A 12,421-nucleotide genomic window follows, 5' to 3' on the forward strand; every position below is an offset into this window, starting at 1 on the left:
TTGTGACCCATGCACAGCTGATGGGTAGCTTACACCACTACTGAACACGACCCAGAGACTTCAGCAGGATCTGTAGCCTCTTACAACAGATTTGGATTTGCTCTGTTTCCTTGGGGAACCCATGGAGCTTTGCAGAACAAGTAGAAAAGAGGTGCCATGTGAAATGATTCTGCAGTAGGGTTGCCAAGTTTGTAATATTTAAAAACTAGACTCTCCAGCAGGAGTGCCGGAACCTTCCCTGCCCTGCCTCTTCCCCCCAAGACCCTGCCCCACCTCTTCCCCTGAGGCTCAGCCCCTGCCCCCAAGGCCCCACCCCCATTCACTCTTCTTTCCCATCACTCATTGCTCTTGCCCCACTTCCCCCCCACCTACACAGGTGGGGAGGAACTTGCCTGTGGAGCCGGGGCTGGCAGCTGCAGCCACCCAACACAGGTAGGAAGTGTCCCCAGCTGAGTAGGGGCTGGCGTGGATGATGACCCAGCACCTCACCGCCTCCCCCACCCACAGTAACTGGACTGTGGGTGTCCGGTCAGTAGATCTAACTGGACACTGTCAGGTCCCCTTTTCAACCAGACTTTCCAGTCGAAAACTGGGCACCTGGCCACCCCACCCCCTCTGCAGGCAAGAAATGAGCTGAGCAGAAAATGGAGGTGTTAGAACAACAGATTAGGAGCCACACCAGTGCGAGCCTGCAGAGTATCATTCCAGAGCCCAGCACCACAAGGATGGGTGGGTGGGGCAGTGCCACATCTTTCCTGAGCCTTGGCAACGGGAGCCTATCAGCTCAGCCTTGGCCAATGCCAAGATCCTGGAGGGATGCTTTGCTTGGATCTAATAACTGGCAATCCAGCCTGCAATGGCATCTCATGTTTTGCTGCTTGTTGCCCAAAGCGTTTCACTGCTTGCTGCATTAGCAGTGAGGCAGCTTTGACTTCGCTGCACAGTCTGACCTAACAGTAGGGTGGGCTCAGCAATGACCTAACTCAGGGGTTCTCAAACTTCATTGCGCCGCAACCCCCTTCTACACAACCCCAGGAGGGGGGACCGAGGCCTGAGCCTGCCTGATTACTGCCACCCCAGGTGGGGGGCCAAAGCCCTGCTGCCCGGGGGTGTGAGGGTGGAGGGGAAACCAAAGCCCTCAGGCTTCGGCCCCAGACAGTGGGGCTCAGGCTAAGTCAGCCCTGACAACCCCATTAAAATGGGGTCGCAACCCACTTTGGGGTCCCAACCCACAGTTTGAGAACCACTGACCTAACTTAACTCCTGTTGAAGTCAATAGTAAAATGCCCACTGACTTCAATAGGACCAAAGCTAGGCCAATACAGAAGATCCCAGCCAAATGCATGCACCAACTTTGTATGTGTCTGAGGCTGTGACAGGCCCGCTGACGAGGTGGGGGGGGGGAGAAAGGGGACAATTGCCCAGGCAATTTAAAAGGGCCCAGGGGGCCCCCAGCCACCGCCAGCAGCACAGCAGGGCAAAGGCAGGTTTCCTACCTGCCCTTGCTCTGTGCTGCTTCCGGAAGTGGCTGGCACGTCCCTGCAGTCCCTGGGGACGGGGTCTCTGCGCGCTGCCCCCACCCTGAGCATCAACTCCGCAGCTCCCATTGGCCAGCGGTGGGCCTGGGCTGTGATGTTCTCCTGTGGCCAGCCAACTCTCAGCAGAGGGTGATCTTCTTTGGTTCACGTGGGAGACATCTGTACTTCTGAAGAACCAGAGGCCTAGGACTGGGTTCCCAGCTCTGTATGGATTTACAGAGCCATCAGCTGGTAGCAGCTCATGGATTCTTTCCCTAATCACAGCTGCCTTGTGCAGATGAATCATCCGAAGTTCATTTCCTACAGGGCTATGCATCTGGAATGAGGAGTTTCATAAGTTGTATTAATGGGAGCTGTTCTTGCACCCAAGCTTTCCATAGCTTGCAGTCAGATTTTAATATGATGGAGAGCCACCATCCCTTCAAGTTGATCTTCAATTAAAACCAAAGACAAGGATTTGTGTTTTGGTTCAGCTCCCACATTACAGGCACTGTTAATTATTAAAACACAGCTGGTGATTACACAAAACCTCATTAATGATTAGAGCAGCAGCTGCTGTGGTTTAGAGCAGTTTGTCAGTGTAAAGCTCTTGAAATCTGGCTGCTTTCATGTCTTGAAATCTGGGGAGCTACCTTTTACCTTTGGCAAAAAGAAACACTATTCTCCCCAGGGTGGAAGCATTGCACAGATAAGAAAAAAAAGTCTGAATGCTCTTACAAGAAAATAGGTGCATTTCAGTGCATAAGGGATTGGCTGAATGTGTTATTGTATTTAGAGCCGTGCTTGCCAATGCAGACAGCAAATATTGCCTGCACTCAAACCAGTCTGGTCATTTTTGTGAGACAAGGTGGGTGAAGTAATGTCTTTTACTGGACATTTTTGTCTCTCTCATCAGCAGAAGTTGGTCCAATAAAAGATATGACTTCACCCACCTTGTCTCTATGATCATAGGACTGACACAGCTACCCCTACACTGCATACAGCCATGGTCATTTTTGTGAGTAGAATAGAACTACAAGTCACTGAAAGAGGCTGTCTTATTTGTATTACAATGACCTCTCGTGGCCTCAGTCCTGGCTCAGGGCCTCATTGTGCTAGGCACAGCACAAACATGTAACAGCGAGATTGTCAGCTCTTTAGGGTACGGACAATCAAAGTGTTACAGCTGCCCAGAAAACAGAATTTCCGTCCCGGGGAAATTCAAAACTTTCCAAATTGGTTTTTGGTCCAAATCGGGAGGAAAAGTTGAAATTTGGAAAATTTCCTAGAATGGAAATTCCAAAACATTTTGATTGGGAAAGATTAAAATGACCTTATTGAAAGGTTTCATTTTTATAATATTAAATATTTTACACACAAAATAATTGCATGAAAAGAACATTAGTAAGGTTGTGAAGTCAACAGATAGGAAATGCCATAATTAATGTTGTCCGTGCAACCTGAATGTGGCCCCCTTGTGTGTGTGCATTATGATATGGTCTTTAATGACATAATCACATAGTCTTTTTTTCCACAGGACACCTGCCTCATTCAGTGCACAGGATGGATGGTGCTCACTTAATGAGCAGCCATTCAATATTTGTATTCTCCTCGTTGTTCAGGGTGTGACCCCAGAACTTATTTATTGCAAACTATTCAAACCATTTTCTAAAGGCAGAATTATTAATCTCCTCATGGTCTTTTCTATGGCCCTCATCACTATAGTATCCAAGTGCTTCATAGCTTATTATAACAACAGCCCTGTGAAATGATGGGGGTGGCATTATCCCCAGTTTACAGCTGAGAAACTGAGGCACAAAGTGATTAAGGTCAAAAGTTTCCACTAATTTGGGGGGCTCAATTTGAGACACCTAGGAATTCTGTGGCAGAGGCAGGCACAGAATCCAGTTCTCCAGGGCAGCATTCAACTGCCTGAACTTGAGATCCTCCTTTTCTCTACCTGCAAACCCCTGCCTCGTTCACTAATCACCTTTCAGTCTCTGCAACAAATGAGACAGGGCCTACAGACAAAAGCTTCATTCACTACACCGCCATGACTTATCCCCAGAGCAACTCTATCCTGTGCCCTGAATGAGGTAGGGGTCCTGTGGAAAAAATAGGAGGTGATCATGTAATTTAAAACTGTCTCATAATGCATATACCCCAGAGGGCCAAATTAAGTTTGCAAAGGCAAACTTAAAGTTGACCCTAGCTACCTTAATCAGGTGCTTTTAACATAGTTGTTTTGTGGGTAATTTCCTAGATTTTTAACAAAGCAAACTGAAAAACAGAAATTCCATCTTGTGGCATCATAGTGATTAATCAGCAGGGTTGGAACCGTTAGATCCACGGCACAGAGCTCTGCCGCTTGAGCTAACAGAGTACCTGAGAGAAGTAGTAGGTTGTTATCCTCTGTGTGGACCAGCATAAAAGGGGGCAAGACACGCACTTTGCCATCTGGATGCCAGTAGGTTTCACAGCCAATCCCAGTTCATAGGCATCTGAGGTTCCATTTCATGCTCCGGAGAGGAGTGTGCTCTTCTGCCCATTTTCCCCTTCTGCCCTGTCACCTCCAATCTGTCCCTGTCCCAATCCTGGCTCTTCCCCACCACTGGCTCCTTCTTTCAGTCCCATTATCCTTGCCTACCCAGGACCAGTCTCCACTCTCAGGCTTCACTTCCCAATCCCATTCCCCTTGCCCAGCTGGTCCCAGTTCCCCGCTCACAACTCTTGGCTCAATCAGTCTTTCCCCTCCCCCACCACTGGCTCCCAGACCCAGACTCCCTCCTTGGTCTCCTCATCCAATCTCAGCCTCCCCCCACCATCCCTTCCCTGGCTTTTGGCCCAGGCAGTCCCATTCCCCCCGACTCCTACATCTCCTTGTCAAATGCCAGTTTGTCAGAACAATTGTTTGGCAGGAATGCGACAGTCTGGACTAAATTTGCTTCAGGGCCAGGGAGGAATCTGTGGCCAGAGAAAGACAGTCACCTTCTCTAGACCAGCCAGCATCCAGGGGGCTGGGGCAGGCACCTGGGATATGGAGGAGCCAGGTTCAAGGGCCTGGTCTGAATCAGGGATCGCTGGCTCTTGTACCTGGGTCCCACACAGCCCAGGTGAGTGCCTGAATCACAGGACTATTGGCTCGGCTCAGCTCGCGCTTCCGTCCTGACAAAGAACAAGAAAACCTGAAATCGCAGAAACATTCATGGGCCAGGAAACCCAGTTCCCAGCCTGCCTTGAGTGCTCCAGAGCTGCCCAACCGGGAGCTCAAACCACCATGAGACAGACCAAGCAGAGAGCCGGCTAAGCGTTTCTAGGGGTATATCTAGGAAACCCCATGTCCTTTGTGCTCTGATTCACCCTTTATGCGCTGTTCCTCCTCTCTCCTCCCCCAGTCGGGGCATTTCAGACCAAAAATGCAAGATGCAACAGAAGCTGGGTGAAGAACCGGCCTCCAGGAAGGGCACCGCCAGCACCACTCCCAGCCCTCGGGGTGCCAGCTCCCTGCCCTGCTCCCGCCACTCCAAGCAGTGTCCCTTGCCTCCCACGGGTGTCACTCCAGCTCACTCCTCTGAGCGCCACCCCTCAGAGCTCCCATGCCCTTCCCTTGGCCTAGGCACGGGCCCCAGCCCAGCTGCAGAGCAGGTCCTGCAGGCGGGGGATACCACCCTGTGTTGAAGTTCTCTGCTCACTGGTCACAGCGCTACAGCGAGTGGGTGTGGCCTTGGGCTGCTAGGCCTCCTCCCCCAGTTGAGATGCACACCTGCCTCCATGGGCCATCAAACCCCCTGAGAGCTGAGTGACGTAACATTGGCATAAAAATGGTCTCCTCCCAGCCCCCTCCCCATCTCTGCTCCTCCCGCCCCTCGGGGTCTCCGCCCCATATGCGGAAGTAGAGCTGTGGAGAAGGTTCTGTGAATGGGATCCCCCAGCAGCTCCCCCCACATCCTAGGGGCAGCACTAGAACGGCACCCGGGGCACAGCAAGCTCACCAGAAGATGCTCTCCGAATTGCAGTGCTACCAGCCTGCCCCAGCACCGCTGCAACTCTGTCCCTGTTCTCTCTCCTTTATCCCCACCCCCTACCCCACTTTGTTCTTTGCTCCCACTCCCAGCTGTCATTTTGGGGGCAATCTCTTCAATTAGAAACATCCACCCTGCAATATTGCAATATGAATTGGGTCGTGTTACCCATTCCCTGCAAGGACACTGGCGCTGTCTGGGCAGGGCCTGGGTATTGAGGGCTGCTTTCCTTACCTGTCCGTTCTTAGTGTTTTCATTTAGACCTTGCGTTAAGCGTGTCACGAATCCGTTCAGAGAGCACACTGTGAATGCAGCCGCCACTCCTTGCTTTAGCTGCCAGAACAGCAGGGACAGAACTGACTCCAATTCCAAGATGATCATGAAGCAAGAGTGTGCGCCTGGTCCTGAGCAGCAGGAATGGAGCCTAACCCTGGCTCCGACACCGACATCTCTGTGACCTTGGGCAAAACACTCAATCTCTGCCTCAGTTTCCCCAGCTGTGAAGTGAGGATAATAGCACCTACTTAGGTACCTCCCGGGGCTGTTGGGAGGGGTGTTCGGTGCCTGCAAAGTACTTAAAGATGATAAACGCTCTGCACTGTTATTACGCAGCAGGCTCAGGCTTGTGGGCTCACCATGAGCCCTGACTCTCCTCTTGCAGAGATGACTAACTCCAGCAGTGCCACGGCAAAGGATCCCAGGGACAGCCTGTCCAGAAAGGGATTCAAACCTCTTCCCGGTGTGTGAACCTGATCCAGCGCATATGGGCTCAATGGCATGGGCCTGCCATGGGCACATGGCTCAAGCCCTGCCTCATACAGGACCTACAATGCACAGCAGATCAGAATCCACTGTGGCGTTTACAAGGGTGTTGCCACTAAACTTTTGGGCCCAGCAGTGTCTTGCAGATCTGTGCAGAGTCCGAAGAGTGAGAGCCACCATCCGCCAGGGCTACTCTCACCTAACGTAGCAGCAAGACACAATCTGCTGCTGCCCCTCCCTCCAGATCCCCAGCACCCCAATGTCAGCCTGGCTGCACCCAACACTGTAAACCCAGCATGCATGTGAAGCAAGGAGGCGATGGGGTTTCAGGCTGAGCTGCTGGCAGACCCCGGCTGTGGGATGGCGATAGGCAGACATCATCACCTGCACCTGCCCTGCTGCCCCACACCCAGCTCAGGGGCAGGGGCACTGCTGGGGCCTGGCTGCATGGGGACACATCGCTAAGCGGCCCCACTAGTTAATCAGCTGTGGCTGCTGTGCAGCAGAAATGCTCGGCCTTCCCTTTGCCCACTGGCTCCCCACGGCAGGTCTCCTGCCAGGGGGGCTAGGGACCACCCAGAGCACAAAGCACTGCTAGTCCTGCTCCCACCCCACTGCCCATCCTCCATCATCATGGCCAGTCCCCATCACCGACTCGCCTCCCTGCGTCCCCGTTCCACTCAGCAGTCTTTCCTTTCCCCAGCTCCCAGCCACAGGCCCCGTCTTGGCTCCATCACAGTGCTGGTTCAGATCCCCCTCCCCACACTCCGTCCCTCTGCCCCCCAGCAGCATCCAGCCAGAGTCCCCGTCCCACCCTGCACACCCCTCCACACACTCCTCCCCACCTGCCTGAGTCCTGATCCCCCCCAGCTGTATTCCCCTGCAGCTCTCCTCCCGCACATGGGCAGCCAGTCTTGTCCCTGCCACGCTGTATTCATGGGTTTCTACAAGCAGAGGACACCACTGGAGGCAGGAGAACAAGGTGGCAGCCCCACAAAGGCCACTCCTCCTCCTCTACCATGTGCTATATATTGCCCACTCTTCCCCCCCTTCCATGCCCCCATCCAGCATGCCCACTCCCAGCAACCACGGCCCTACCAGGAACTCTGTCTTTGTCAGCTGTCACCTTGCTGCATGGGACTCCAGAGTCCCTGGGGAAATTTGCTGATGGGAGAAATTGGAACTAGCCCCTACTGGAAAGATGGGTGAAGGGCTAGGGCCTTGGGAGACCCAGCTTTCATTCTCACCTCAGCCATGGACTTCCCGGGTGACCTTGCTAAGTGATATCATCCGCCCTGTGTCGTGGTTCCCTGCCTACTAAATGGGGACCAAACACCCCGGGAGGCAGGGACTGCAAGGATCAAGTCCCATTAATGATGGCGATGCTCAGAGGGCCAGATGAGCACCCAGATTGGTTGCTATGACAACAGTTCAGGATGGAGGACATTTGGGCTGGGTTCTGAAATGGCTCTAGCTGGCCCAAACAAAGCCCTTGTCACCGTCAATAGCTCCACGCCCATTTTACACCAGCAAATCCAGGCGGCTGGCAGTTGCCTCCGTCCCATGCTTACAACCCTTGCACATTCCCCCCACAGCAATACAGGCCACGGAGACAACAGTATATCCTGGCAGATTAAATCCATGTAACTATTGGCCACCTCTTCTGCAGCCCCCTGCCAATGGCAGCTGTAATACTCCAGGCCCGGACTGCCTGATTTCCTCCCTTATTTTTAGTGGAGGTCGTTGGATGAATGGCAGGGCACATGCTATTCATCACAATACTTGGCATGGTGCCGAAGCCAGCTCGTTAGCAGAGAAATCAGGTCATCTTTAATAAATTGCAGAGCCAAAAGCCCACAAGCAGACCCAGCAGTTCACTTAATTCTGGCTCAGTCAGATGCCCCGCCCGCTTTTACAAATTTCCATCCATAGGTTACGGCATAGGGATTTTTTTTCACCAAAAACTCCAAGTGCCATTGAATTGAGGTTGCCGATCGTTGTGACTGGAAGCCAAGCTAAAGCAAAGCAAACTGTCCAGAGGGGCAGCACAAGATCCTCAAGGGAGAAGGAAACAAACCCAGCTGTGCCTCTGAGTGCGGATTAGGCCACTTTGCCATTCCCGGGCAAACAGGACTCGTGGGCTCTCATGGCAGACCCAAAATATCTGGCATGTCCGCCAGCTTCATTTGACCCTATGTCAGAGTCAGCGCTGAAGGGTGAGGGCCGGAGGACATTGTCAATGGCTGAGTCATGCTGGGTGTAGTTCCACATCAGGGTCCCTGGACTGCAGCTGAGGCTCTTCCAGAGAAGGAATGTTTGACACGTTTGTGATTATCTCCCAGATTTGGAAGGGCAGCGCTGAGTGCAGAGGTTGGAAGGTGGGTTGCAAGCTCCTCCACACCCCGTTCCCCCCCCCAGCAAGATGGCTAATAATTGCTTATCAAACAACTTGTACTAACCCCCATGACAAGCTGCTCCTACCTGTGCAATGTCGCCATGACGTCCCTCCACTGGCCAGGTAGCTGGTGAACCCTGAGGGCAGGAGCACAGCCCAGACCACCAGCAAAGCAGACATCGGGGGGCCTTCTTCACCGGCTCCATGCACAGGAACACTCCTGCCCTCCTGTCTTCAGACCCCAGGCAGGTGGCACTCTGCTCAGGAATCCGCTCCAATTTCTCATAGCCAGCTCACATGACAACCACTTCTGGAGACCTCCTCATCCTGGATGCAGACACCCTCCACCCCTCCAGGGCACTGCCGGGAGCAGGACTCTGCCAAGGCTCTCACTGTAGCAGCCTCACAGCTTCAACTGCTCCTCTGAGAGCTGGCCACGCAGCCTGCCCCTCCGCTTTGCTTCTCCTCACGGCCACACGTGCTGGCTGAGCCCCGTCTCTGCCTGGCCTCTTAGCCGGCATTAGGTAGAGGAAAGGTTTCCAGAAGGAAGCACAAAAATCAGCACTGCAGTGGGAGGCTCAGAAAAGAGGACGCATAGGAACTGCCTGCTTTACCTGGCACATGTGGTCAGTGAGCCTCGGAGAAGCCAGTGCCCCATCCCGAAGGAGAACAGACTTTCCCCCAGCAGCCACAAAAGCAACTCTAGCTGGAGCCTGCCTTTGCAGACATTTAAAGGAGAAGTCAGTTGTCAAGAGGAGGAGTCCCACCGCCTTGGAGAGCTTTGTATCTTTTGCCCAGCCCTCTTGAGGTTGTTTCTTTTTGTTTGTTTTCGGCTGGGGGTGGTGGGAATCTTCGGTAGAGGAATTTCCCTCTCCAGAGAAATCAGAGAGGGAATCAAATGGGAACAAGGCGAAGACACGGCTTTGCGCACCTGAGTGCTTTAGTGTCTACACTGCCGATAGCATGCATTTTAGCACACAAGGGTGTGGGTGGGGGTGGGGGTGAGCCCGTCTATTTAATTACACCCCTCTTTTGTGCAAAAAGGGTTTGTTTTAATGATTCCTGGCAAGGCAGTGCTGCACAGCTGCTGCTGGGATCCCCTTTGAATATTATTATAGCTCAAGGAAATAACTGCCTGCCTAAACGCCAGACAGCAAAACCTGATCTGCTAGAAGGGAAGCACTTGAAGAGAGTGTCGCTTTAGAAACTCTGGAGGTAAAAATATTCAAACAGACTGAGCAATGGAAAATCTCCCCGAATGCAGCAAGCTTGATTTGGTTTCTGTAGCCACACACAAAAAAAAAGAAGAAGAAGAAGAAGAAAAAAAAAAGGGACTTCTATTCTTAGAACAATGCAGTTAGCATCCTCCAAGTTCCCCTACAAGACAAGTTACAAAATGGAAAACTGCTGTCCAGAAAGAACTGCCAAGAAGTTTCAGTTAAAACTTGGGTTTGATCTCTTTTTTAAAGAACTCAAGACGACAACTTAATGATGGGCTTCTTTGTGGGGCCTAATCTGGCCAAGTGCTGTGCGTGAGGGCACGGACCCCCCCGCCCCCCCCCCCCCCGATGGGGCACTCACGCAGAGTCAGGACCACAGAGGGACTTAATGCTGATTTTAATGCACTTAATGCAACTCAGCTGACATTTCCTCCTTTTCCTTTGTTCTTGCCATTTAAAGTTCTTTATATCATTCAACTCGCATTTGTTTTTTTAATTACATGAACGTAAAAGATTAAATATGGACCCTGGCATAGTGCTTGGCAGCAGATCTCAAAGTGCTTTATAAAGGAGGTCAGCAGCATTAGCTCCATTTTACAGATGGGGAAACTGAGGCACAGAAGGGGAAGTGACTTGCCCAAGGTCACTCAGCAGGCCAGTGGCAGAGCCAGATCTAGAACCCAAGTCTCCTGAGTACCCATTCAGTGTGCTATCCACTAGACCATACTGCCTCAAGCCAATGGCATCAAAGACAGGTACCTAAAGTTAGGTGCCGCAAACACACACAGGCACTCTCATTCGGCCTTATTCCTATTTACACTAAGGCTGCTCACTGGGTGTAAGTGTAATTTACTCATTTTAAGGCCCTTTCCTACTGCCAGCAAGGGGTCTTAGTATAAATGAGAATCTGGCCAAGTGAGTTCAGTTGGGCTACTTATGTATGTGAAGTTAAGCATGTGGGTAAGTGTTTGTAGGATCAGGGCCTTAATCCTTAGGCAGCTCTTACGTGGCCTGATTTTCAGGCGTGTCAGCATGTAGCATCTTCCATTGAAGCCACAGGCTGGTTTAGGCCGTCGCTGACAATTTTCCATAAAGACATAGATCAGCCAAATCTACATATTTGTCTACCTGGTGCCTGAGCCAGCCACTTGGGTTGCTTAACACCTGCATTCAAATCCAATCATCAACAAAGGAACAGTGACTTTATCCTTGTTAGTCCAACAGTGAGATTGGAGGAAGCGAATTCTCAGAGGCTGAATCAGAGCTGGGCTCCGGTCTCGGATCGTGATTAGCACCAGCTGCTTCAGAGGAAGGGGCAAGTACCCCCACTGAGCAATTATGGAATGACCAGTTCCTCCTTCCCCCCCTCTGCAGAGCTTGGCGTATCCTGTCCTCATTTTTTTTAAACTCTGTCTAATGTAACTATAGACATCCCCTCATCCATATAAACAGACAGTCCTTTTTCTTGAGTCCTGCTTAGCTCTTGAGATCTTGTGGCAATGAATTCCACAGGCTTCTTGTGTGGGGAAAAGTAATTCCTTTTATCTACCATGCAGTTTGACCGAGTGTTTCTTTCTCCACCACCTCTGCAAAGGCCTAGAGAGATTGGGTGAGTTCTGCCATGTGTAATTGCCAGACTGACACAATTTATACTAGCTGAATAAGAGCACTCACAGATGGATCCTTCTGTGTATAAAATAGGCTAGGAAGTATGTTTCCTTATTCATATCTAAGGCTGATGGTAGTCCATGGCACAGGAAATTCAAGCTAGCCCACACACTGCTTGCATTTTTCTGAGAAAACAGCTGATATTTGTCAGGACTGCTGAAATCTCTGAATTCGCCCTAGACAGCTCTCAGGTAACAAACTATGCAAGGCCAGGAGTGCCGCCAGCTTTTTTGCCGCCCTAGGCGGCGGAAGGTCCCGCCCCCGAAATACTGCCGACGACCGGGGCAGCCGAAGATCCGGCCGCCGCGGTCGCCGCCCCCCAAATGTTAGTGCCCTAGGCGACCGCCTAGGTTGCCTAATGGGTTGCGCCGGCCCTGTGCAGGGCCCTTATACAAGCATTGCAAATGCATGCCAGCAGGGAACATGGTGACGGGAGGCAGCTCTGCAACTGGGAGCAATACATGGTAAATTATTAATCCCTTTGGCATTCTGGATGCCCCACGATTAGTCAGGAGGAAATGCTTTGCATGTATCAGTGTGGCTTGGGATTACAAACCCTGGCCTTCAGAGACACGGGCACAGTACAGGAGCAGAGAGCTCAGGCACACTCGAGTTTGATTCCACCAAGTCGCAAAGTTGGTCACTGTGGTATGGGAGAGACTCTCCAAATTCCCTTTAGGTTAGCGGACCGTGCACTGAGCTGGGAAGGTTCCAACCTCACCTCTGAGCTGTTTATATTTCAGTGCAATTCCTAGCCCAGCTCATTGGCCAAGGCTTCAGACACCGACCCTCCAAGGCGGTCTAATCACAGCTTCCATTTTATAAATAAGGTAAGAG

The 12,421-nt window shown here is 51.8% G+C and overlaps 1 protein-coding gene across 1 annotated transcript in view; it reads right to left on the reverse strand.

The window, feature by feature from the left end:
- TSPEAR (thrombospondin type laminin G domain and EAR repeats) overlaps positions 1-8,876 on the reverse strand; it is an 81,293-nt gene extending 72,417 nt beyond the window's left edge. Inside the window, exon 1 of the mRNA XM_065411247.1 lies at positions 8,783-8,876. Coding sequence (XP_065267319.1) covers positions 8,783-8,876 — 94 coding nt within the window. The remainder of the gene's footprint in view (positions 1-8,782) is intronic.
- Between the last annotated feature and the right edge of the window lie 3,545 nt (positions 8,877-12,421).

The sequence above is a fragment of the Emys orbicularis genome, chromosome 9 (genome assembly GCF_028017835.1).
Source record: "Emys orbicularis isolate rEmyOrb1 chromosome 9, rEmyOrb1.hap1, whole genome shotgun sequence".
Classification (NCBI taxonomy): Eukaryota; Metazoa; Chordata; order Testudines; family Emydidae; genus Emys; species Emys orbicularis.